Here is a 25980-nt window from a genome sequence, read left to right as displayed (position 1 = left end):
ACCTTAAGACCTAGAAACACTCAAGAAAATTGCTTCATTAAGCTGTTGGGTTCTCTTGAGATTTCCAAATATACGCCTTCCTTCTTGCATATGTGTGACCTATTTTGAAAGTGATGTCATTGATATGAAATCATTATATAAATACATAAAATACAAAGTAAAACAGCAAGCAGAACAATAAAATCCTTATATGCAAACTCATTTCCATTCCTACAACTTCAGTGTCTTTTCAAGCCCGATCCTAGGGTTACCATATTTTGCAAAGCAAAAAAGAGAGACATATTTCACTGATCACTCTGATGAATCTCTATGTTTAGAAATCCCTATTTTATGAATGTAAGAACTGGTACTAGAAATATTTCTAATCTTCAGTGTATACAAATATAAACAATCTGGCTTTTCCTTTCCCTCGCTCTTCCAGTGGCTACCTTAACCATTCCACAACATGCCCAATTTTTTTTCTCTCTCCCTCCCTCCCTCCCTTCCTCCTCTTGAAAAATAGAGTATGTTTGGGAAAAGGAAGACATATGACAACCCTTGTTTTTTTACTCAATTACTCCAATAACTCATACAATATCAGTGATAACAGAAACACTGAGAGGTTCAGGATGTGAATGGGACAAAACAGAATCGTAGAGTCATAGACTGGGAAGGCCATCAGGTCCAAGAAAATTGTGTCTTCAGCCACAGCTTTGGAGCAATTGTTTCAACTGGACCACTGATAAACAGCCAACGAAAAATCTTGGTATCTTGGTTTTTAGGCCTGTCCTTGGGCTTGTTGGGGGGGGGGGGGGGGGCTGATTCAGAAAATTGCATTGGATAGACCATTGGAGCCCCTGGTGCCACAGCAGATTAAAGCGCTGAGCTGCTGAACTTGCTGACCAAAAAGGATGACGTTTCCAATCCAGGGAGCAGGGTGAGTTCCCACTGTTAGCCTCAGCTTCTGCCAACCTAGCAGTTCGAAAACATGCAAATGTGAGTTGATCAATAGATACCTCTCCGGTGGGAAGGTAAAGGTGTTCCATGCAGTCATGCTAGCCACATGACCTAGGAGGTGTCTACGGGCAACACTGGCTCTTCGACTTAGAAATGGAAATGAGCCAGTCCTCAGAGTTAGAGACGACTAGATTTAAAATCAAGGGAATATTTTTATCTTTACCTAGACCGCATTAGCTCAAGTTTCTTAGATATAGTTGTCATGATTTTCTATGGGCAAATGGATGAAGACTGATAAATAATAATAATAATAATAATAATAATAATAATAATAATAATAATAATAATAATAATTTATTTATTTATACCCTGCCACCATCTCCCATAGGGACTCGGGATGGGTTACAAAATAGCACACAAAGATGCCATGCATAAAATACATAATATGTAAGTAAAATACATCAACCTGAAAAGAATAATAATATTACATAAACCAAGTACAGTTTATCCATTGGATAAAACAACCATCTCTTAAAATAGAATAAGTTAAAAGATCCATGTAATCAATACAGCAGCCCAACTGAATTCACAGAATGTAGATATAAAGTGCTAAGTGATTGGCAATAAGTTCTGCTTACTGTCTAAACGTCATCAATGCCTGCTGGAAAAACCAAGTTTTTAACTCTTTCCTAAAGTGTTAGGGGCTTGTCAAAGTTCCCTGGGGAGGGCATGATATATGATATCTATATCTAAAAACTAGAGCTGACAAGGGAAAACTGGTGCCTTATTTGGAATCAGCAGGTCAAATATACCCCAAAGCAGATCTAACATTTGAAGCACCAAAATGTGTGTTGGCCAGTGCAATCCAGCTCTCCCAGAGACCCACCATGCTGACTAAGGCTAATGGAAGCTGTAGGCTGAAATGATGAGTGTTGTCCACTCTTACATGGGACTGCCCACCTCCTCTGGAATCAAAACAGATTGTTCAGTAAACAGCAGCACAGTTTCAAGCTATGGGAACCTGCATGCAGGATTTAGAGGCACTTGCTGTTGTTTACCTCCAGGCCAACTCTGGTTATTTATAAACTGGAATTTTATCCACCGTTGATGCACGACTGGCAACTGACCAGTTTTCCCGTTTACATGAGCTGCTAACATGCGTAAAGCAGATGCCAAGTGTGGTAGATCAGATAGCATAAAACACTTTCTTGAACCTACAAGCCAATGTAGCTTCCTTCAGTTTGTCAGGTCCAGGAATCCAATGTATGAATATGCCAAAGAGAGTGCAGCGGTTAAAATTAACTTCTGACTTAAATACTCCAAATCCTGCTCAGAACCGTTTTAAGTAACATCGCAAATTAAGATGTCTTCCCTAGCTAAGCTTATAGCAACGTGCAAGCTGTCACAGCTCAGGAGTCTAAATCCCCATCTCAGGCCCAATACTGAAGCTTCTTTTGTCCCCGGAAACTGGATCTGAAAAGTTCCACATGTCTTAGTATTTTGGAATGATGCTCCACCCAGCGTATGAGGCAACAAACACTAAAGGGAGAGGAACAAGAGGTGAATATCTGCCTACTTCGGGGAAAGTCTGGCTCGTCAAGCAGAGACCTGCTCAGAAGACATGCCTCAAAAACTTAGCTTCTGAGACACCTCCTCAGATTACAATGGTGGCACTGCAATAAATCCAGGTATGTTTTCCTCTTGTTATTGCAAGTGTGTAGGTGTTTTGTTTCTTGCCAGTAGTTTGATCTGATGCCATATTGTTTAGGAAATATTAAGAACTTTCAGGCTTCACCATAACTGAACAAAAAAACTGCTGATTGTATTTTCATTCCTGAAAAAACGTTTGTTGGTGTGTTTTTTGTGCCATTTTGTGTGTGGCCTTCAATATCGTCCTGGTATTTGAGGATTAGGATTTCACCCCTTTGAGTTACATTTTGTAAGGAATAGGAGTTGTTGCTGCTTGAGCGCCCCTGGGCTTATCCCGATATCAAGACCTATTAGCACCAGTCAACTTATTTTGACACCTGAGTCTTTTCCCTTTTCTACAGCAGCAACAGAATAATAAAACAATTACCTACAAGTCTGTTATCCATTCAGGACACCCCAAATCAGTTGCTTGATGCACCTGTCTCAGTATGCCTACTATGCCAACCATGATATTCCTGGGAGTCCTACATGTGAAAACTTTGGTTTAGTGTGATGAAAAATATTGAGGAAGAGAATTTTATTTTGTGAAAGAACTGTTCTTTGTAAGGGCATGAGGCCAGATCAGCCAAACAGGATTGCCCATCTATGGATGTTACCAGCCTGTCCCTGCATCTGTTATTGATATATGTACTGTATATACTCATGTATAAGTCGAGGGCGGATTGTAGGGCCAACATTATGGATTTTGATATGACCCATTGATGATGATGAGAGCTATTACACAAAGTAGGAAAGCATCAATACTGCCTCAGAGGGTCAGCCCTCCTTGGTGTCCACCACAATTTCCCCATCCAGGCATTCAAAAAAGCGAGAAGCAGCCCCATGCCAGAGAGGGTAGGGGTGGTTGATGGTTCTTTCATGGTCTCCCAGGAAGGACTAAGCTCTTGGTGACTCTACTCAGAAAGAAATGGTTCTTTTTATCTTTCCTTTTCCTTTTGGTAATATAGTAGAGTCTCACTTATCCAACATAAACGGGCCGGCAGAACATTGGATAAGTGAAGATGTTGGATAATAAGGAGGGACTAAGGAAAGGCCTATTAAACATCAAATTAGGTTATGATTTTACAAATTAAGCATCAAAACATCATGTTATACAACAAATTTGACAGAAAAAGTAGTTCAATACGCAGTAATGCTATGTAGTAATTACTGTATTTACGAATTTAGCACCAAAATATCACGATGCTTTGAAAACATTGACTACAAAAATGCGTTGGATAATCCAGAATGTTGGATAAGTGAGTGTTCGATAAGTAAGACTCTACTCTAGTTACAGTATAGCACTCACATTGATTCATGGATAAGTCAATCCAAGTTAGAATTTCTAGACTTAGGGTATTATTTTATTTCAATTACATCCCACCATTATCTCCACAATTTCCCTGTCTGGTATGTTAGTCCGAGGTGCAAGGACTGCCCAAGTGAACTTCATGGCTGACTGGGACCTGAACCAGGATCTCCCCAGTCCCACCACTCCTACCATTATATCACAAGTTCCCCAAGCCATTTAGTACTGCAGGCCCTGGCATCCACTGGTGTTTGGTTCCAGGATCCAAATCCACAGATAGTCAAGTCTTATGATACACAATGACGTACGTGAAATGGCGTCTCTTATATAAAATGGCAAAATCAAGCTTTACTTTTTAGAATTAAAAAAATATTTTCAAGCCATGGATGCAGAATTTGTGGATATGGAGGCCCAACTGTAGTTCATCCAAAGCAAAATACAGTGTGCCTCGGGGGACTTTGTGATACTATTTATTTATTTAAAACAGGGGTCCCCAAACTAAGGCCCGGGGGCCGGATGCGGCCCTCCAAGGTCATTTACCTGGCCCCCACCCTCAGTTTTACAATATAATATTTTATATCAGTTTTAATAATATATTGTAAAGGTAAAGGTAAAGGTTTCCCCTGACGTTAAGTCCAGTCATGTCTGACTCTGGGGTGTGGTACTCATCTCCATATATTGTATATACATATAATATTGATAAAAATATTATAATGTTATACAATATAATTCTAATAATAATACCATATAATAATATTAATTATATGTTATATGTTACATATAATAGTACAGTATAGTGGTATAGTTCAATATCGTAATATAGAATGCTAATATTGTGCTATGCTAATAATATAATATCAATAGCTTTTGATGAGTAAATGACAAAGGTGACATGGCCTGATTTAAGGATGAAGCACAAGGATCTCGGACAAATGGAATTAATTATATATACGTTTTTAAGGTTTTTATAATGTGTTTTAACAATGTTATTAATGGATCTGTTTATATTGTTTTGTTTTTATGATTGCATTTTGGGAATCAAATTTTGCCAATTTTTGTAAGCCGCCCTGAGTCCCCTCGGGTGAGAAGGGCGGGATATAAATGTTGTAAATAAATAAATAATAAATATAATATATTGTATGTACATACAGCTGCCCTGAGTCCCCTTCGGGGTGAGAAGAATGGGATATAAATGTAGTAAAGAAATGTAGTGAATAATTAATTAATTAATTTTAGACTTAGGCTTGCCCAAAGTCTGAAATGACTTGAAGGCACACAACAACAACAACAACAACAACAACAACAATCCTAATTCACTTGACTATCTCATTGGCCAGTAGCAGGCCCACACTTTCCATTGAAATCCTGATAGGTTTATGTTGGTTAAAATTGTTTTCATTTTTAAATATTGTATTGTTCTTTCATTGTTGTTGTTGTTTTGCACTGCAAACAAGACAGGAATTTGTTCGAATTTTTTTTTCAAATGATAATTCGGCCCCTCAGCAGTCTGAAGGATTGTGGACTGGCCCTCTGCTTTAAAAGTTTGAGGACCCCTGATTTAAAACATTTATATTCCACCCTTCTCACCCTGAAGGAGCTTCAGGGCGGAGAACAACATATATACAGCAAACATGCAATGCCGGAACATAAAATAAACCATAAATATACATAAACACTAAAATCAGTTATCTTAATATTAAAACCATTATTTAAAACCATCACAAGTCAGCCTACCGTATCCGGTCAGCATGATGAAAATTCCTATTGCTACCATTATTGCACCTCCCCAAAGGCTTGGTCCCACAGCCAGGTCTTACCATATTTCTGAAGGACAGGAAGGAGGGGGCTGATCTAATCTCGCCAGGGAGGGAGTTCCATAGTCAAGGGGCAATCACGGAGAAGGCCCTGTCTCTCGTCCCCGCCAATCGCGCCTGTGACAGTGGCGGGGACCTCCCTGGAAGATCTTAATCTCCACAGTGGTTCATAGGAGTGGTGAGATGGGGTAAAGCTGGACATCCTGTTCTGGGTAATTTAGGGAAGAGCACCCCTCACTCCCCTGTATTTTTGTCTGTTGGCTATTATTTCTTCTTGTTTTTCTGCAAACTTACCAGGGACCGGCAGCCAATGATTCAAGGACCACCATGAGTTCAGGGACGGCCACTTTGAAAAGCACTAGTTTAGAGAACAAGAAAAAGATACTTATTCTTGGGATACTTATTCCTGTTAGTATATTACAAAAAAATTATATTATTTCAGTGTTGGCTCTGTGCTCATGTACACCTGACCTGCCCATGTTGCAAAGCACAGCAGGTCAGCTCCCCACTGATCATATATGACTTGTGAGATCTAAAGGCCAAGCCACAGCAACCACTCATGCAGTCATATTCAGCTGCAGGATGGGTGCATTTCACCATGTCCATATTAGACCATCTCTTAACACGTTCACTCTTGAAGTGTGACGTGCCTCTCTGAGTTACTGGGGAGAACTGAATTTCCTGACATTTTGGCTGTTTGCAAGGAGAGGAGCAAATGGTAGTTCTGCCCTTTTGACAATTGTGTGGGCTTGTAGTGTCCACTCCATTTCTTTCTTTCAATTATAGGTATACTCAGGTTTCTCTCTGCGCTTTCAGGATGTATCGAAGGATGTATTGATTCTCCAGCCTTCGGGGCCAAGAGGGGGGCAGTCCTAATGCCCCATGCCCCGCCTTGCAGCAGCTGACACTTTCTTCATCACATGTGGGGAAGCATCGTCGTACAGCTTCTCCCGCAGTAGCCCCATTGTTCCAAATGAAACACGGGGAGGCTCCCGGGTTGTTGGTACAATATTTTAGGACACAGCTATCCAATTGAACCATGGAGCCCCACCGGAAGTGAGTTTACGTTGCATAATGGGCGGCATGGGTGCCGTGGCTCAACTGGGGCAGAAATGTCCTAGGACACTGAAATGTCCACTTGTGATGAGGTCATAAGTACACTAGAAGGGCAGCCAAGCTTTACTTAATATAAAATATGTTTGCCAGCAACACCTTAGGGAGGCCCTAAGTTGAAGCAACTTGAAGGCACACAGCAACAATATGAATTAGGCCTAGTGGTGTGATCAGTTTATGAAGATTCCTGCTTCACTAAGGATCTGAGAATGAGAATTGGCCGACCCATGATATTTTACTACCTGAGACCAAGGAAAATTATATCCTTTCCTGCCATAAAAAAGCCAATTAGACTGCCAGTCAGATCTTAGATTTGGTGATGATACAGAAAGCCAGTTTGGAAATAAGGACAGGAGGTTGGACTGGATGGCCCACGAGGTCTCTTCCAGCTCTATGATTCTATGATTCTGTAGCCTAAGACAAGCGCTCACCTGATAGATCAGTGCTACTGTGGCTGGTGGTCCCATGAGGCTGCTGGATCCCCGTGAGTTTCCAAGAATGAAAAGAAAAAATGGGCACAAAAATAATACCAGACCATGGCACACTGAAATAAAATCAAACCCTGAGGAAGCACTGTGGTAGTGTATCATAGCACATAGAATTGGAAGTTGGAAGACACTACAAAAGCCATCTAGTCTATCCCCCCCCCCCCCCCCCCACTATCCACAATCAAACTATTCTAGACCAGGGTTTATTTCATTTTTTCATTCATGATCTCTTTCTGCCTGAGAGTTTTTAATGCAGTCCCAGGTATATAGGTATATAAAATATGTATAAAATAAAAAAATACTGATAATAAATCAGCATTTGCAAGGCTTGCTAAACAGGCTGCTTTTTCGTTTTATGAACTACAGCTGAAGCATTTGCTGCCGAGTTCATTGTAAACACTGCAAATTGTTGCTAACAGATTCATGTAAATGTCTAAAACAGACACTAGGTGGCATTCAGAAACCTTTTACTGTTGCCAAATTTCTTGTGACTCCAACATTGAGCTAAGGGGACCTCAACTGGGGTCGGGATCCACAGTTTAAGAAGCACTGCTCTAGACAGATGGCCCTCCAGCCTCCAAAAAGAAAATTCCACCACACTCTGAAACAACGTGCTCTTACCATCAGGGCTTTTGTCCTAATTTTTAGGTGGAATCTTTTTTTCTGCATTTTGAATCCATTGCTCCATGTCATAGAGCTGAGCAATACTGATACGCAATCCCATGGCCGATCCAACATACTATACACCAGATCAGCCCCAGGATGGATCAGATAGGCACCACCACCCCGGGCCACTGTGGAGACGAAAAGGAGTCCTGACGGTCCAGTGATACTAAACACAGTTCACTGCTGCTAGACAGTCACTCTTATTTCCCTCCGCTCCCATATTACATGTTGTGGCTGTTTCTGGGCATGCTATGAAAGTGGAGATCCCTTCCCAGCCCTGTTGCCCTACCCAACATCACTCCAGGAGAGAGCCCACTTGTAGGACACATGAGCTGAGCCAGCCATGACACAGATGATGAGAAGGGATGCTAAGTGCCATCCCATGTCCCCAGGCTTCGCAACCCAGGAAACATGGGATGGCAGCAAAAACAGTTGAGTTCAGTTTTGTCTCTTGTTTACAAGGAGGCCCAAAGTTGGAGATACTTCAAATTAAAGGCGAGAATTTATACTATCCTCAAATTAATGTAGGGCAAGGCCGTGTTGAGGTGGTCTTTCCCTGCTTACCGGATCATCTCTGTGCAGTATTTGCGATGGGGAAAGTGTCGCAGGAGGGACTTGTGCATGAGGCGACAGATTCGTCCTGCTGCTCCCTCTTTCCTCACTGGAAGTCAAGCAAAATGAGTAGCTTCACCTGGCCTTTATAATAAGGTGGTGAGTGGTCAATGTTCATGTGTTTCTAGTCTCTTGAGCAGCAAGTAATAAATTTGCTTTTTTCTCAATATGAAATCCTTTCAAAAATTTAAACATGGCTATCATGTCATCTTTTTGCCTTCTCTTCTCCAAGCTGAACATACCTAGTTCCCTAAGCCACTCCTCACGGGACATGGTTTCCAGACTTGTTTACAATTTTGGTTGCACTCCTTTGGACATGTTCCATCTGACAGATGACCCCTTACATGTTCTTGCAGTGAGAACTTAGATCCCTACTGAGTGCACACCTAGTTTAAAGGGTCCCATGGGCTTCACTGCCACCATATCCACACTGAACATACATCCTAAAATGTATCATATGCTCCCTTCTTATAAAATAGCAGTGAGAAGAATCAGGAGTGGTGTTCAGCCAGTACCATTGCATATTTTATTGGAAAGTTCCTGACAACCATGTATAGAATCTGTGGGTTCTCTGAAAAATGACCTTAAAGGATTGTTGTATGGCTGTATGGCTATGTTCTAGAAGTATTCTCTCCTGACGTTTCACCCACATCTATGGCAGGCATCCTCAGAGGTTGTGAGGCATGGAGAAACTAAGCAAGGAAGGAAGGAAGGAAGGGAGGGAGGGAGAGAGGGAGGTTGGAAGGAAGGATCTATCTATCTATCTATCTATCTATCTATCTATCTATCTATCTATCTATCTATCTGTGGAAAGTCCAGGGTGAGAGAAGAACTCTTGTCAGTTGGAGGCCAGTGTGAATGTTGTAGTTCATCACCTTAATTAGCATTGAATAGCTTCATCTCCTGGCTTCTTCCTGCTTGGGGGCATCCTTTGTTCGGAGTCGTTAGCTGCCCTTGGTTGATTCATGTCTGGAACTCCTCTGTTTTCAGAGTGTTGCTTCTTATTTACTGTTCTGATTTTTGAGTTTTTTAATATTGGTAGCCAGATTTTGTTCATTTTCATGGTTTCCTCCTTTCTGTTGAAGTTGTCCACATGCTTGTGAATTTCAGTGGCTTCTCTGTGTAGTCTGACATGATAGTTGTTGGAGTGGTCAAGCATTTCTGTGTTCTCAAATAATATAATGTGTCCATGTTGGTTCATCAAGTGCTCTGCTATGGCTGATTTCTCTGGTTGAGTTAGTCTGCAGTGCCTTTCATGTTCTTTGACTCGTGTTTGGGTGCTGTGTTTGGTGGTCCCTATGTAGACTTGTCCACAGCTGCATGGTATTCAGTAGACTCCTGCAGAGGTGAGAGGATCCCTCTTGTCATTTGCTGACCATAGCATTTGTTGGATTTTCTTAGTGGGTCTGTAGATAGTTTGTAGGTTATGTTTCTTCATCAGTTTGCCTATGCGGTCAGTGGTTCCCTTGATGTATGGCAAGAACACCTTTCCTTTAGGTGGATCTTTGTCTTTACTCTCCTGGCTTGCTCTTGGCCTTATATCTCTTCTGATGTCTGTGGTGGAGTATCCATTGGACTGTAGAGCCCAGTTTAGGTGGTTTAGTTCACCTTGGAGGAGGTGAGGTTCGCAGATTCTTTGTGCACGGTCTGTCAGGGCTTTGATTGTGCTTCTTTTTTGACTTGGGTGATGGTTGGAGTTTTTATGAAGGTATCTATCTGTGTGTGTAGGTTTTCTGTAAACTGTGTGGCCCAATTGTTGATTGGGTTTGCAGATGACCAGAACATCAGGAAATGGCAGTTTCCCTCCTTTTCTTTTTCCATGGTGAATTGGATGTTTGGGTGGACCTTAAAGGATGTTGAGCAGATGGCCCAGGTTTAGAAAAAGTAAAAGATAAGTAACAATCCCTCAAGCCCATAAAACGCTCAGAAGAAAACTGGACAATTTGTTCATGATTGATAACAATCAATTTTCTTCTTCCCTTGCAGGCCCACCAACTGAAGGTTTTTGTTGAAGCATAAGGGAAAGGGGTACAACCATGGACAGCCAAAGAAACACGTGCTGTTTGCTGTGAGTGGGCTGGATGACCGATGCCAGTGACGCAGGAGAACGAAGCACATCACCCTCCTTAGATGAGTCAGATCCAGAACTACACTATGAGGAAGATGAAGAAGAGAGTGAAAACCAGGCAAGGGAAGATTCGGACACCAGCAGCATCCTCTCTGATGACTCTGTCTATCCCGTCTATGAACATGCTGCATCTGACAAGAATGATGCTGCAGAGCTCACCTTCTACCAATGTTGCATCAGTAACAATGCAATGTTGTTAAAGCAAAAGCTTTACAGTGGGGTGACGAGACAGGAGGTCATGGAGCTGGACATCAATGGACGGGTAATTTAAAAAACACAATCTCTGTAACCCTGAGACAACATGCTAACACATAGTGCTGAAACAACCTTGGGAAAACAATAATGCAATAGCTCAAATAGGATCAATCCTCAGTTAAAATAAGGCTACCAACCAATGGCTCTTCTCAGACTCAAGAACCAACTCTCTATAGCAGGCATGGGCAAACTAAGACTCAGGGGCCGGCTGCAGCCCCTGGGGGACTTACCTCAGGCCCTTCTCATTTACCCTGTCCTTTTGGCATAAGGACATGGCAGCCCACAGCAGCTACGAGCCCTCTGGGACGCTCTCAGCCACAGCATGTCTTGTTCTCCTCCTGGTATAAGGACGGTGCAAGCGGCCCCATCCTTATGCCGGGAGGACAGCTCAGGGAAGGCATGTGACAGCTGAGAGCCCTCTGTAGTATTCTCAACTGCTGCCTGTATTGCCTTCCTCCTGGCATAATGTCAAGAGGGCAGCCCGAGGATCAGGGCAGGAGGATCGGGGCAGTCGTTGCATGTCTTACCTTTCTCCGGGCATAAGGATGAGGCAAGCAGCCCCATCCTTATGCTGTGAGGACAACCTGAGGATGATCTAGGCCTTGCCCTGTCCCCTTCTGGTGCTGCCCTCTCCCAGGCCCTACCCCTTGCGTGCCCACCTCACCCAGCGTGCAAACGGCCCCACTTCTTCCTGGCCCGGCCCTCCTGGCTGGTCACATAATGTGGCCTCAAAGCAAAAAATCTTTGCCCATGTCTGCTCTATGGCATTGCCAGGATTCCAATACTGAGATATCATTACATATAAGAAGCAATACAGAAAGTGGTTACATAAGAACACCAAGAGTAACAACAATGATGGCTAGCTAAATCAATTTGCATTGGGAAGGTTTGGCTAGGGACCTCATCACATGAGGAATTTTTAGCGTCCTAGAATGCTTCCGCCCCAGTTGCGGGACAGATGGGCATGCAGCCCATCATACAATTTCTCTCAACTCTTGGTGGAGTCCTCACCCCCATCCAACATGGAAGCTTCCTAGGATGCTTTCTCGTCAACACAGGAAGGCTCCCGCGTTCCTGTCCCGGTTGGGCAACACTTCCCCTGTACGATGGGGGAAGAATCACCACACCAAAGCTGGCGAAACAACACCAGGGACGTGTGTGTGTGATAAGATCGCCAATCATTTAAACATGGGGTAGTCAAGACAAAAAGCATCCTGTGCAATGAATGAAAGAGACCATTAGGAAGGCCAGGGATCAACATGCAGATCATTTTCTTGGTTTATTCTAGAAATATGCCCTCGCAGGTTCATGTTCACAGGAGAAGGATGGATTCTTTCCATTCCTATCTCATGTGTTTCGCTTCACACTAAACTACTGATCCTGGCAAGATTACCACCTTCCTACCTTTTTCGTGTGGTTCCTTTTACTCCCCGTGGTAAACTTCCACTTGCATACAGACACCAGTAACAAATATGTTCTGTTTTGTGCTATAAATTCTTAGTTCTGCTATGAAAATCAGCTACCATACTGAGGCACAAAGTCCTCTGAGCAAAATCCTTCAGGCTCTCATTGTAAATTTACTATCTAGCAGACCATGGCAGCTCATCTAGGAGTACAGCTGTCTGCTATTTACAACAGAGCTTACATTCAGTAGGTGTGGCGCTGGCTCTGTGATTACCCAAGGGCATTTTGGCCACATCATATATTCATCAATATTTTCCATGCATGGTTAATATGGAATCCTAAAGGTGTCTTCTTTCCTTGTGATGGCAGGTTCCAACAGAAATACCAAAGTTGCTCTGGGAGCAGCTGTTCTTCTTGCATTAATTCTGGCTATCAATCGTATGCATATGCTTTTTATAGCAAAAATACACTGAGTCCTTCCTCCTGGGTTTGAGGGCTCAGGACCTTTGCAAAAGTGAGAAAACCACACACAAAACCACTTGAGAGAACATCTCGCCAGGAATCTCTAGGCCCTTCAGCCCATATGGTCAATATGGGGGAAGGAGACAAACTCCTAGTGGTTCCTTTTAAATAGTCCATCTGATTGGCACTCCCACACCTCCACCCCATGGGAAGATATTACTATGGATGTCACACAAACTGTCCTTGGCCCATTAAAGCAGTTTCTTGCTTTAGATGTGACAGAGGATAAAGTCCTACAACCAGTAGTGCCATAAGATTCAATTGCCAATTCAATTAGTTTCTCTACATGGACTTGCATTGTGGGCCTTTCCTATTCTAAATCTCTAGCAGCAAAATGTCTTGGATCAGTTTTGATCGCTTGGTGCAGCATATCAAGACGGGGTTTTAAATTTAAACAGAATGAATCTCTTACAGGAGATAGTAAGGTTTCCTCGGGTAATGAACTCTGAAACATTGTTCCATTTTCTTCTGCAGAATGGCCTGCTGGTGGCATGTTTCAAGGGCTTTGTGGACATTGTCACTAGTCTCAGTAAATGCCGCTACGTGGATATCAATCATCAAGACAATGATGGGAACACAGCACTCATGATAGCAGCTCAGGCAGGTAGGAAACAGTATGTTTGCCTTTGGTGGGCAGTGAGAGGTTTTCCTATACAACCATATAATGCCATATGATATCGGTCATATGAGGTCAATGTAGACTCATATAATGCAATTTAACTTCATTTAACGGCATTATATAAGTCTACATTGATTACACAATACAGTTTCAAATGGCATTATATGGCAGTGTAGATGGGTTGAAGTATCACTTGGAAGATCTAGCAAATGCCACGAGAGACCATTTTCCACATAGACATGGGTAAGTGAAATTGCAAGTATGGGTTCTGCAGTTACAGGCATCATATTGTATTTCTAAGAGTCTGCAGGGTGTAGTGGCCAGTTTACCAGCTGTTAGGATTTCTGGGAGCAGAAGGGTAAAACATCTGTGGACCCACAGGTTGAGAACCACTGCTCTGGACCCTTGAAGAAGGCAATAGCAAACTTAATCTGAAGAAATTTTGCCCCTAAAGCCCTATGATAGAGTTTACTTAAGTTGAAGTTGACGCAACAGCAAGTAACAACAATTATTTATTAATTTGCAGTGATCCTTATATATTGAGATATTTGTATGTTGTATAAATCAGTGCCCTCTTTTGTCTTTTCTTTATGGTTCATCTTTTTTGACAACAATGAAGTGGCCACATTATCTGCAGTAGTATCATCCTGATATTTTTTTGCTAAAGCTTAAGACCCAATTACACATAACAAGCAACAGATGTTCCCCAGCTTTACAACTGTATTTTCCCCTCATAAAGATACCTAAAGAATTTGAATGGGAAAGTAAGGCCAACTGTGGTGAAATAGCCAGGGCAGCCAGAATTATGCTCCCCTTCTCTCACCAGCTGCTGGTTATGATCAGAATCACAATTTCTGGAAGATTTCATTGTTTAAAACATTCTAATGAGGTACCATGGCTGGCATTTATGTGTAACCTATTTTCTCCAGGAAAAGGTCTTGTTGCATGTACAGTAGAGTCTCACTTATCCAACATTCTGGATTATCCAACGCATTTTGGTAGTCAATGTTTTCAATATATCGTGATATTTTGGTGTTAAATTCTTAAATACAGTAATTACTACATAGCATTACTGCATATTGAACTACTTTTTCTGCCAAATTTGTTGTCTAACATGATGTTTCGGTGCTTCATTTGTAAAATCATAACCTAATTTGATGTTTAATAGGCTTTTCCTTAATGCCTCCTTATTATCCAACATATTCGCTTATCCAACATTCTGCCGGCCCGTTTATGTTGGATAAGTGAGACTCTGCTGTACTTCTGTTACCTCTTGGTGTATAAAATGGTTCTGGCTAGAGCAGAGAAGGGTGAGAGAGAAGAGATTTTCTCTCCAGGTTGATTGGAGAATTCTCTTGTGATTCTGTTGCCTACACATGAATATGTATACTGATGTATGTTCCCAGTTCCTTGCTTTGTATCCAACAATTATGAGCAGGACTGGCTCTTTCATTAAACAAAATGAAGCAACTGCCTGAGGCAGCAAATTCTGGGTTTAAAGAAAGGGCAGCAAATTAGCTGCTCAAATTAGCAGTATTTATATTTTGTTAAGTAGCCTCAAGTGCTACAATAACTTAGATGGCTTTGGGTGTTGGACAGCTTGACTTGGGTTGATAGAGGGAGCCTTTTGCTGCATGATCTCATGCAATAAAAACAAAAACATTAAACTGACTATGACCGAAGTCTCTAAAATCCAAAAATACGTTAATAATAAATGCATACTTATACATTTTTAAAAGAAATCAGACATTGAACTAGAATCTCAGATAGTGCAAAATACAATATGGATATTTAAGAGATGGTCTCATTTGGCATCCAGGCTAGAGATGGGAAGGTTTGGGTGGGGGGGGGGGACGGAAAAATTAGGGGGGAAAACAATTTTCGTTTTTTTCCAAAGTTTTTTCCAGAAAAATGAAAAGTGTGTAGAATGTGTTCTTTTCCAATGAGAAATAATATATCTATGACATGGTATTCAAACATCTTAGCACAGCTGGGGCGCTGTACCAAGAGGGGAGAAGAAGAAGTTCATCAGACATGCACCTTTCCACCAGGCTGGTCTGGACCTAGCCTCTCCTCTTGGCACAGCAACCCAGCTGGATTGCTGTGCCAAGAGGAGAAGCTGCATACTTTCCTCTTCTTCCCTCTCAGCACAGCAACCTAGCTGGGTCTCTATGTCAAGAGAGGAAGGTGTGCGGCCTCTCCTTTCAGCACAGCAACCCAGGGCAGCCAGAGTGTATATGGCATATAGCATTTTACAAACTCAACACTGTTTAGTTTTGCCAAATTCCCTTCCCTCCTGCACTCTTCTGCTGTTCTGTTGAAAAAACTGTTCTTGGTGATAGGCGGATTTTCAGGAATAGTATGAGAGAGATGGTCCTGTGCAGGACAGGGGAAGAGAGGAACTGGTGAAATTATTTGTCGTATCAGCTAGGATATCATGGGAGTTGCTGGGTTGCTGTGCCAAGTGGAAAGGAGAAGCTGTGTGCCTCACTTAATGTAATTTAATTGGTATCTACTTTTTAAAATTTACTTGTGGCTGCTGCATTTCCCACCCTAGGCTTATAGTCGAGTAAATAAATTTTCCCAGTTTTTTGTGGTAAAATTAGGTGCCTCAGCTTATATTTGGGTTGGTTTATACTCTATTGTATATGGCATATAGTATGAAGACCTTAATGGGAGATTTCTGAGACTTTTTGTTTATACACACTTTTTTCCATTTTTCTGGAAAAAATGGTTTTGGGGCAAAATAGAAAAAAAATCCTGTTTTTCCCAATTTGTCCATTTTTTTCCCCAAGCCTTCCCATTTCTAATCCAGACATGCAGAGATATCGTCATTCTATGCTTTCAAGCTTTCCTTCGTGTAGTTCTTTGTTTAAATGCATCACTATTTGCTTTTCAGGCTGCAATTGAGAAATAGCAGAATTGCAAAGCATTTTACAAACTCAACACAGTTTAATTTTGCCAAATTCCTTTCCCTCCTGTACTCTTCTGCTGTTCTGTTGAAAAAACTGCTCTTGGTGATAGGTGGGTTTTATATGGAATAATATGAGAGAGATGGTGCTGTGCAGAACAGGGGAAGAGAGGAACTGGTGAAATTATCTGTCCCATCAGCTAGGATATCATGGGAGTTGCAGTTTTATGGTCTTGAAAGGCACCCTTCAAAGAGGGTGCCTTTTGAAGAGGGGTGCCTTTTGAAGAGGGGTTGTTTTCCTAATGCGATTTCCTTTCTCTCTCCTGCCATCAAGGACATATCACTATTGTTAACTACCTTCTGAATTACTATCCTGGATTGGAGCTTGAAATGCGAGACTTTAGAGGTCTGACTGCCCTCATGAAGGCTGCGGTACAAGGGAGGAACGAATGTGTCGCAGCCTTACTCTTGGCAGGTATATTGCTTCTCTTTAGTCTGTTTATTATTTAATTCTTTCATTCATCTGAATTTTATCTAATCTCTTTGTCCCAGCATCTGATGTAACAGTCTAAGAAGCAAGGCAGGGGTGGAAATCGGTGTTGTGATGGTTAGCATCACTGTCCACAAAAGCCTACGCCGTAAAAATATGTTTGTTTTTGTCTATGGGGATCCCTGGTTGTTTTATGGACTGGCTCTTCCTTTTTCTTCGACTTACTCAGCAGTGGCCAGGAACATTTATCTGCAATTTCAATTTTCCACAATACCTAATAGTTATGCTTTGTCAGAAACATTGTGGTAATCACAGCCATTGAGCACCGTTCACAGCTCCATCCTAGAGTGCTACAGAGTATCAGGTCCAAAAAAAATGCTCTACCTATGAATGTCTTATCAATATAAACAAACCCAAAGTCAGACTGGACTGTTGTTATCCTAGAATTTTCCTTACTAGACATTTTTTTAAAATGCCTGGATGTGTTTAAAGCACTGCAAGGGATTAATCAAGCCCAGCATTCAGAAAAGATCCTTAGATAATCAGTGGTCCTTTCACTCTCATCTTCTCAGCACTGAATAATTCACATTAGACTTCTGATATGGCCTATCACAGTTTGGACCAAGTCCAGTTGACAGTCCCCTCCAGCATCCTGCTCCAGAGCCTTATTCTTGATCTGTCTGGCTCAATGGATTAACTACTGACATCTGCTGACAATTTTGATGCACAGCACTGCTTAGCCTTTGTTGCTGATATCATTATTGTCCTATGTTCTGCAACTTCCTCCTCCCTCACCACCCTCATCCAATGACAATCAGTGGATGGAAGTCCATATGTTATATTTAACATGACATTATAAGCCTTTTGAATACATTTATTTCACTCTAAATAGCTGATATCAAGAGGGGAGAACGAATAATCAAAATCAATACCATGAGAATGGTCAAGATCATCCACTCATGGCTTCCAAATTCATTCTGGGTTTTAATCTAAACTTTCAAAAAGTGACCCAAAGTTCTGAACTCTGTTCCTCAAAATCAGTTCAGTGCTTTGCATAGTTCCTTTTAAATTTGGACTTAATCCCAGAGACAATGAAACATACGAGGGGTTGACTCTAAACTCAAAGGAGCAGTAACATGAAGCATCTCTTGTAAATTGATACAAAGAGACTGGAAAGGTTAAGAGAATCTTTAAAAATGAGCAGGATTTGTATGTCTTTATTTTCTTGGAGAAGTGGATGTTAGCATACATTTCTACAGGAGGTTGTGGGTGTAACGTGTGTGAATGTGGGATGTGTGGAGTTCTTCCTGGAGTGAATGAACTTTTCTGCTGTAAAAATACTGGATCCATCCACTGCCAAATTAAAACTCATGCCTTTTTGGTTCAGTTTCTTCTGCTGGGTAATGCGAAATTCTAATGGAAAAGAAAATCATGGCCTTAACATAGTTTGTATATGGCTTTGTGGAATGTTATATCACATACCAGGGTTTGGGTTGTGGATCTTCTGAACCTACATTGCTTCTTGTATTTTTTTCCCCCTGAAATGCATATTTGTAGTGCCTTTTCACACTACACAATTATAGCATGTTGATTCTACTTTATCTGCCAAAACTTCATCCTATGGAATTCTGGGATTTGCAGTTTAGGGAAGGGTATTTTCAGCCAGAGAGCTCCTCTAGTGTCTCAGCAAAATGCATATTGCAGGATCCAGTAGGATTCAGCCATAGCAGTTAAATTGGAATCACAGTGCTATAATTACATAGTATGAAAGGCCATATAGTCCTTCTTGCTTCTAACAAACATGCATAAAACATTCTTGTAGTGCTTTTCACTTTACTATTGAGTAAACATAGTAAATAGGTAGCTGTGGTTAATATTTCAGTTTCCTTCAGAATTTGCTGCTGTTCCAAAACTACATTTCTGTATAGCTCTGAGGAAGCCCACATAGTACGCTGCTGTGTCAACTACTGCAATGGATTGTGATGATTCCCGTGCTAGTTGTGGAAGAAGAAAAGTATTTTCTTTCTGTCCAGCCATCAATACAAAAGTTTAGCAATTGCAGGCTCTGCTTGGAACTCTGATGGCTCCTGCCTAACTAAAGGCCTACTTATTTACCTTCCATTTCCACCTTTAAGTTCCTTTACGCAAATATACAGGTTTCTTAAAATACACATCAAGCAAATTTTATGTTGGAGCAAAAAAAGCCTGGTGCCATATTAACAGCAACATTAATGAGAACCAGTTAGTGCATTATGTCAGGAAATGGAATAATGTTGGATTTCTAATCACTTGTGATTTCTCCTAGGAGCTGACCTGGCTGCTGTGGACCCAGTTAAAGGAAAGACCGCACGAGAATGGGCAGCCCTGACTGGACGCTTCGAAACTATCGTCCGGATTCGAACTCTCCTTGAGCGTCCATGTGCTGAGCAATTCTCTAAGAAGTACTTGCCAGAATGGCCTGCTTTGCCTATGCTGGTGGCAGAAACATTGGGTTCATCTAGAACCAAGCGCCTGACTAATAAAATCCGTTCCACGTTCACTATCAATTTTCCACATGACCCTGAGCCAGATGGTGTGATGGATCACATGGTGCGCATGACCACTTGCTTGGCTAGCCCTTTTGTGGGCACAGCTTGCCAAACGGTCTGTCCTGACAGCCCACCAGAAGTGGGCAAGCAACGACTCTCAGTACCAGAGATCCTCAAGGAGTACAAACCAGATCCTGATGCCAAATCTATGGCCAGTGCATCATCCTGCAATGGTCAGCTCATGACACCGTCCCGGGTTCTGATACCATACCAGCCATCCAGTACTCTGGTGAAGATCATGTCCATTCCCTTGCGCCTGCGCCGCAACACCATATACCCTGCTGGCATCCCAAAAATTGAACTCACCAAGTCGCCTGGCCAGTCACCTCCCAAAGAGAAGAAAATAAAGCCCGACAAGAACAAGCTGGAGTTGCCCAAGTGGAGATACAAGGAGCTCAAGGAGGAAAAGAAGAAAGCATTGGAAGAAGCCGGGAAACCTAAAAAAAGCAAGGGCAAAAGCAAAAGAAAGAAGTAATAGTAGTCACTGGGGAAATGTAGTGGTGAGGAGAGAAGAAACTCCCACCAGGGTGCTGAAATTTTGCCCCTGCCAATTGTATAACGTTATTATTACCCACACACAATTCTTTATCTTGTCTCGGCCAGGCGAAATGGCTAACTATATATGATGTTACACCATTGGGAACTGGTGGCTTCCCTTCCAGAAGGGCAGTGATTCTGCTCTGGGCTTTAGTCTGAAGTTTAAATGTACCATCCAAGGCCCTGAATTTCACCCTCAAAATATGTTCAGCACCTTGAACAGATAATTTAACATTTGAGCCAAACTGATACATTTTTCCTTTCACTTCTCTGCGCTAAATTCCTTCTTTGAAAAGTAATTTGATTTGAATAACACCAGGGCGCCATGGACTTTTGATGCAATGTATAGTTTACCATTAAGAAACTAGGGGACCTCTTCACACAGCCCTTTTGGGCCATGCCATTGAGCTGGCAATCACCGATGAAAGGAAAGGTGCGCAGAGCAGCTTATGGCACCCTGTGGGCCTTCCTTCCTTCTTTCATCACATGGTGGGAACAGGACAGGGTGTTGTCCCTGTCCCCATCAGATGGAAGAAAGGGCGGCAACATGCAGCAACGTCCGTTGGAGCTACCCAAAATACATTTTCCTCCCCATAGTGGTGAAGGAAGCGCCTTTCAGTGTATCCACCCCAGTTTGGGAGGAATGTGGGTGGGGCCTGCCATGCATCATGTGATGGCACATGGCAGGCCCTGTCCTTGCCGTGCAACAAAGTGGCAAAAATGCCATGTGAAGAGGTGGTAATTATCTCAGTGGCTTCCAAAAGCAGGTCTTGCATCCTCTGTTAGTGTGAAACACTGATGTAGCAATAAAACGGTTAACAAAAATGGGTTTAATTTATTGTTACTGAATTCAATCTCTGCCTGAGTGACAATGCACTAAGAGTTGTTAAATTAGTTCTACTAATTTCCATATGCCTGGAGGGACACATTCATAGAGGACTTGACTTGGCTTGGAAGTGCCCTTATCACATCCACTTCAAATTAGTGGGTACTGTTCCTTTCAAGTTCTGAGCGGCGATCATGCTTGGGAAAAATCTGCTGCAAAGGTCAGTTGGCTAGCATCTGTGCCACTACAAAGACATTCTTCCCCTGTCTCCAGATTGATGTTGTCATTATTATGTACATAGATTTTGCACAATGAACATTATCAAGTTGGGAAGAAGCTGAGCTCACACTGTTGGTAAAAGAACACCTATGTTTTTTCTTTGAATATTACTGTCTTCACCTTCTTATCTAAACCCAGATGTTTTTTGCCGTCTCATAATGTGTGCTGTTGTCATATAGTTCCAATACTCAAATCTTACCACTGCTGTGTCAGCACTTCTGACTTACACCTTTGTCATACTTGTTCTATATTATGGTATTTTTTTTACATCCTTGGTAGGAAAATTGCTTTAAAAAATCCTAGAGAAGGGTAAATTCATTTTCAAAAAGGTGACACACAAAAAATCCACTGATGACATCATACCATAGGGACCAAGGCAGCCCATCCTGGTTTTGCAGTTGTCCCCACGATGCACACAAATGATCACAGTTGAGTTGTAGCCAGCCATTAGGTGAAATCCATATGGAATGGAATTATTGCCCTACTGACATGGCAGCGGGGCAATAAATCCACTCCATGTTTTAATCTGGATTTAGAGGAGAAGTCCATTGCATTGAACCTGTTTTGGGGGTGAGATTCAGCACCTTGGCCAGTTTTTAAAAATTTTGACTGCAGCCTGAACTGAATTCATTGTCTCACCGTCATGCAATCCATCGGTCTCCATTGCCTGATCCTGATACAAATCTAGCCCCCTTTACCAAATGTAGCTGCTATTTTAAAATAAAATACAAATCCTTTACATCGTAAATTAACCAGTCAGTACAGGGGTCAATCAAGAAGTTTTGCTGCCTGAGGCAGAGGAGGAACAGTGCCATCTCCACATCCAGCTTCTGGTCCTGAGTCATCTAAATTCAGCCAAGTTATTTTACTATATGGAACAGAAAATCTCACAAGAACCTCTCCCCATCTCTATTAGCTAAAATAAACACATACTAAATTATTAATCCTTCACTGCTCTTCATGCTACTCAAACCTGCTGCCTCACTACTACTCCTAACTGTAGGGTTGGCCTTTGTTTACTATAACATATATCTTGTCCTTGCAATAATTCATACCTAACACTACTCACCTGTGACACCTAACCATATCAATGAGTCTGATCACCTTGCAGCATTGACAGGTAGACATACTCCCTTTACGGCTAGGTTAACCAATACATATTTTATGGGCTAATAAAATTTTGTGGACAGTCAAGTCTTTAAGGCGAATGTAGCCTTTGCTAGAGCTGCTAGGAACTGATCTTTACATTTCTGATGAGCAAAAGGTTTTTGCCTGTTTTCTTCCTGGTGGCATAATCTTCCTGTTGTAGCAATAGCTACATACTTTTCATGAAAAAAGGGTTCAATAAAGCATTTTTTTTCTGTAGTGATTTAGAATTGTGTGTTAACCTTCACAAGTTTTCTCAAAGGAATAGACTGGTTTCTCTAATCAACTCTAGTCTCCTGTTTTCCATTCTTCTCTGTCTCTACAACACAACTCAGTGGGAATACACCAAGGTGTAGTTACAGAGTGCTGCAGTCACAACAGAACACAAATTCCCAATCCTGTTATATATGCCAAGCTGCATCATTACAAAAAGCAAAACAGCATTTCAGTTATCTCCAAGCAACTATTAACAGTGCTATGAAAACAGTCAAACAAACAGTTTACTCTTGTGGGAGTAAATGAAACAATTGTCACAGTCCCCTGAGACATCTTTGGAACTGTACAAAAAGTCTTTAGCATTCATGCTCTATATACAAAAACAGCTAAACCCAAAAGAAGCATCAACCAGTTTTTCAGCAACAATACAGATATAGAGTTGCTTCTCCACTTTTAGAAGCAATCGTGAGAGTAAAATAGTAGTGTCCAAATACTTATATTTTTTGGCAGAACACAATCTATATATATAAAAATGTAATGTTCGTTTTACTATGGATTAAACAACAAAACCACTGAACCCAATCACACCAAATTTGGCCACAAAAGTCATAGTCATCCAAAATATGTCTTTGAATTAAAAAAAAAACCTAGAAAAATAGTCCAAATTACAGAGGATGAGGAAGAGCCTTTCTCCCCTTAACTGCCAGTTAGAAAAGTAGGCTCTGCTGCCTTTAGCACACACACACCCCTCGCTGCTTTTAGGCCCCACCTCTTCATATCCTAGCAACTTCCTGAGCCAAAAGGGCACCCAGGGCACAGGCAGAGTGCACTTAGGCCTGATCCACACTGCCTATAAAATACAGATGATCTGATTTGAACTGGATTATATGGTAGTGTAGACTCAAGGCCCTTCCACACAGCTATATTACCCATTTATAATCTTATATTACCTGCTTTGAACTGGATTATCTTGAGTCCACACTGCCATATAATCCACTTCAGTGTGGATTTTATACAGCTGTGTAGAAGGGGGCTCATATAATCCACTTCTAAGCAGATAAGATTATAAATATAATATGAAATAATTACTGTGGTATAATAATACAGAACAATATAATCTCTAAAATCAGGACAGTAAATAAAGAGCAACACTCTGAAAGCAGGGAAATTGGGAATTCCAGAAAGGAAACAGTCAGGGCCAGCTAACACTTCCCAACAAAGGATTCCCCCAGGCAGAAAGCAGCCAGGCTTTGAAGTTGCAAGGCCATTAAATGCTAATCAAGGTGCCTAATTGCAGCATTCATACCTGTCACACCAAGACTATTAATTGCTATTCAAACTGGCCAACCAAGGATTCCACAAGGTAGAAAGCGGCCAGGCTTGCAAGCAGCAAGGCTATTCAGTGCTGTTCAACCTGGCCAACCAGGATTTCCCCTAGGTGAAAAACCCCCAGGCTTTGAAGCCACGAGGCTACTCCATCCCATTCAACCTGGCCTTGCAAGGATGCCCTATGTAGAAAGCGGTCATGCTTTTAAGCTGCAAGACCATTCAGTGCAATTCAATCTGGCCAAACAAGGATTCCCCTACAAAGGAAGTAGCCAGGCTTCACAGCAGCTCTTTGATTGAGGGTGCTACTCCAGCTACTCCAGAAAACAGCCAGGCTTTGAGGCTGCAAGGCTATTCACTGCTATTTCACCTTGCCAACAAATGATTCCCATAAGCCACAGCAATGTGTGGCTGGGCAAAACTAGTTATATATAAAATAGTCACATCTTTTTGATACCCAAAGAATTATTGTTTAAGAGCCAGTGTGGCACAGTAGTTTGAGCATAAGACTAGGACATAAGAGACAAGGGTTTGAATCCCCACTTGGCCATGGAAACCTACTGGGTGACCTCAGATATTGAGGGAAAAGGTAAGTCGTACTCTCTCCACCTAAACAAAACAAAACAAAACAAAAAACCATGACAGGGCCACTGTAGTGTCACCGTAAGTTGGAAATTACTAGAAAGCACATAACAATAATGTTTATTACAGAATTCTGGAAATTACAATAGTAACAATGTTGCGACAACTGCCAAGAAGTAATTTCGTGTCGTTAAAGGTCTGCAGAAGAATCAACCATAGTTTTTACTCATGACTGCTGGAATTCCTCTATGTATGAGGGATCCTGCAAGTGGCTTCCTCACCTAACCTTTCATTTGGAATTGACAAAAATGCACCCACTTTAAAGTATGCAAACTTTTGGAATTTGGTGTTTTGTAATCAAAGCAATTTTCTGGATGGCAACACAAGCCTTGTGTTGACTGGCAAAGTGCCTTTGAGAAGTGGCTGACAATAGCCCATGGGGCACATGACTGGAAATGCTGGTGACACATTGGTAATGCCATTGCCTGGTGGAACTGCCATTGAAGTTCCACACCAACTATTCTGCAGCTGAACATTTTACAGAACATAGACTGAAAACTGGTTCAGATGTCGAGAACTCAGAACAAAAACAACCCTGTGGCTTATCAAATCATGTATGAGTTGTATGCTTCTGTTCCCTGTTAGCCCAGCTTCTGTCCTTTCTTTACTTGCATAGCTTATCAAATACACCTCAACAAATTATTACAGCTTCCCTGGGAACCTGTTACAAAAGACCTCCTGAATCAGAGCTATATCTACACAGAATGAGGACCTCATCACATTATATTTGGGAAGTGTCCTAGGATGCTACCAGGATGCTTCCTTGACAGATCCCGATGAAGCCCATCATACGACACAAGGCTACTTCGAGTGGGGCTCTGGAGACTTGCTGTGTTTTCATTAGTAGAAGTGGGGGAAGCCTGCCAGCAGCGCTTTCTACCATGGGATGGGGAAAGCGGTGCAGCGGGCAATGCGGGGCATGGGACAATGTTTTCCTTTTCTGTCCCATAGATTCACTACGCTGCCTGGCAAATTCCCCTGCTGTCGCCTGGCTTCAGGACCTCAGTGTGATGGGTTCCTTAGAAACTGCTGACTACTGGAGGGCTTTTAAAAGTAAATAATTTATCAGTTTCATATGCTGGAACAACTACAAATACACGAACGTAAAAGAAACGAACATATTATGTTCTTACTTTGAAAGCAACAGAAATAATTTTCTATATAATGTCCATATTCCATCGCAGTTTCTTCAATTTCCTGGTGATTTAGAAAAACAAAAGCAGCCCTTGAGAACAGGTGTCGTCTTTCCTCCCACTGCTCAGGTTATATCATTGAGTTATTTAATCGGTAGGGTTGCTGTGGGAGCATGAAATGCAAAAGAGGACTCTCTGAAAGCAGTCTTTGTCCTGCTTTGTATTTCATCTTCAGGCTCTGTGCTGCTGTCTTCCTTATCTCACTTCTCCAGCACAGCTTGCATATGGGATGGGGGCGTGCAGACAGCACACGGATTCAGGAAACATCTAC

The 25980-nt window shown here is 41.8% G+C and overlaps 1 protein-coding gene across 2 annotated transcripts; it reads left to right on the top strand.

Moving 5' to 3' along the window:
• The first annotated feature begins 1923 nt into the window (after positions 1–1923).
• On the top strand, positions 1924–22618 carry ankrd33 (ankyrin repeat domain 33). 2 transcript variants are annotated; one of them, XM_003216992.4, is made up of 5 exons: positions 1924–2624; positions 10614–11017; positions 13411–13540; positions 16801–16941; positions 19262–22618. In XM_003216992.4, the coding sequence occupies exons 2-5, from the start codon at positions 10709–10711 to the stop codon at positions 20017–20019; spliced, it is 1338 nt and encodes a 445-aa protein (XP_003217040.1). In that variant the 5' UTR covers positions 1924–2624; positions 10614–10708; the 3' UTR covers positions 20020–22618. The 2 variants fall into 2 exon arrangements, with proteins under 2 accessions (XP_003217040.1, XP_062827015.1); XM_062970945.1 differs by lacking the exon at positions 1924–2624 and having other exon boundaries at positions 10045–11017.
• The last annotated feature ends 3362 nt before the right edge of the window (positions 22619–25980 follow it).

Source organism: Anolis carolinensis, chromosome 2 (genome assembly GCF_035594765.1).
Source record: "Anolis carolinensis isolate JA03-04 chromosome 2, rAnoCar3.1.pri, whole genome shotgun sequence".
NCBI classification, from domain to species: domain Eukaryota; kingdom Metazoa; phylum Chordata; class Lepidosauria; order Squamata; family Dactyloidae; genus Anolis; species Anolis carolinensis.
The sequence above is the reverse complement of the archived record's forward strand: the minus strand, read 5'-3'. Positions and strand labels throughout refer to the sequence as shown.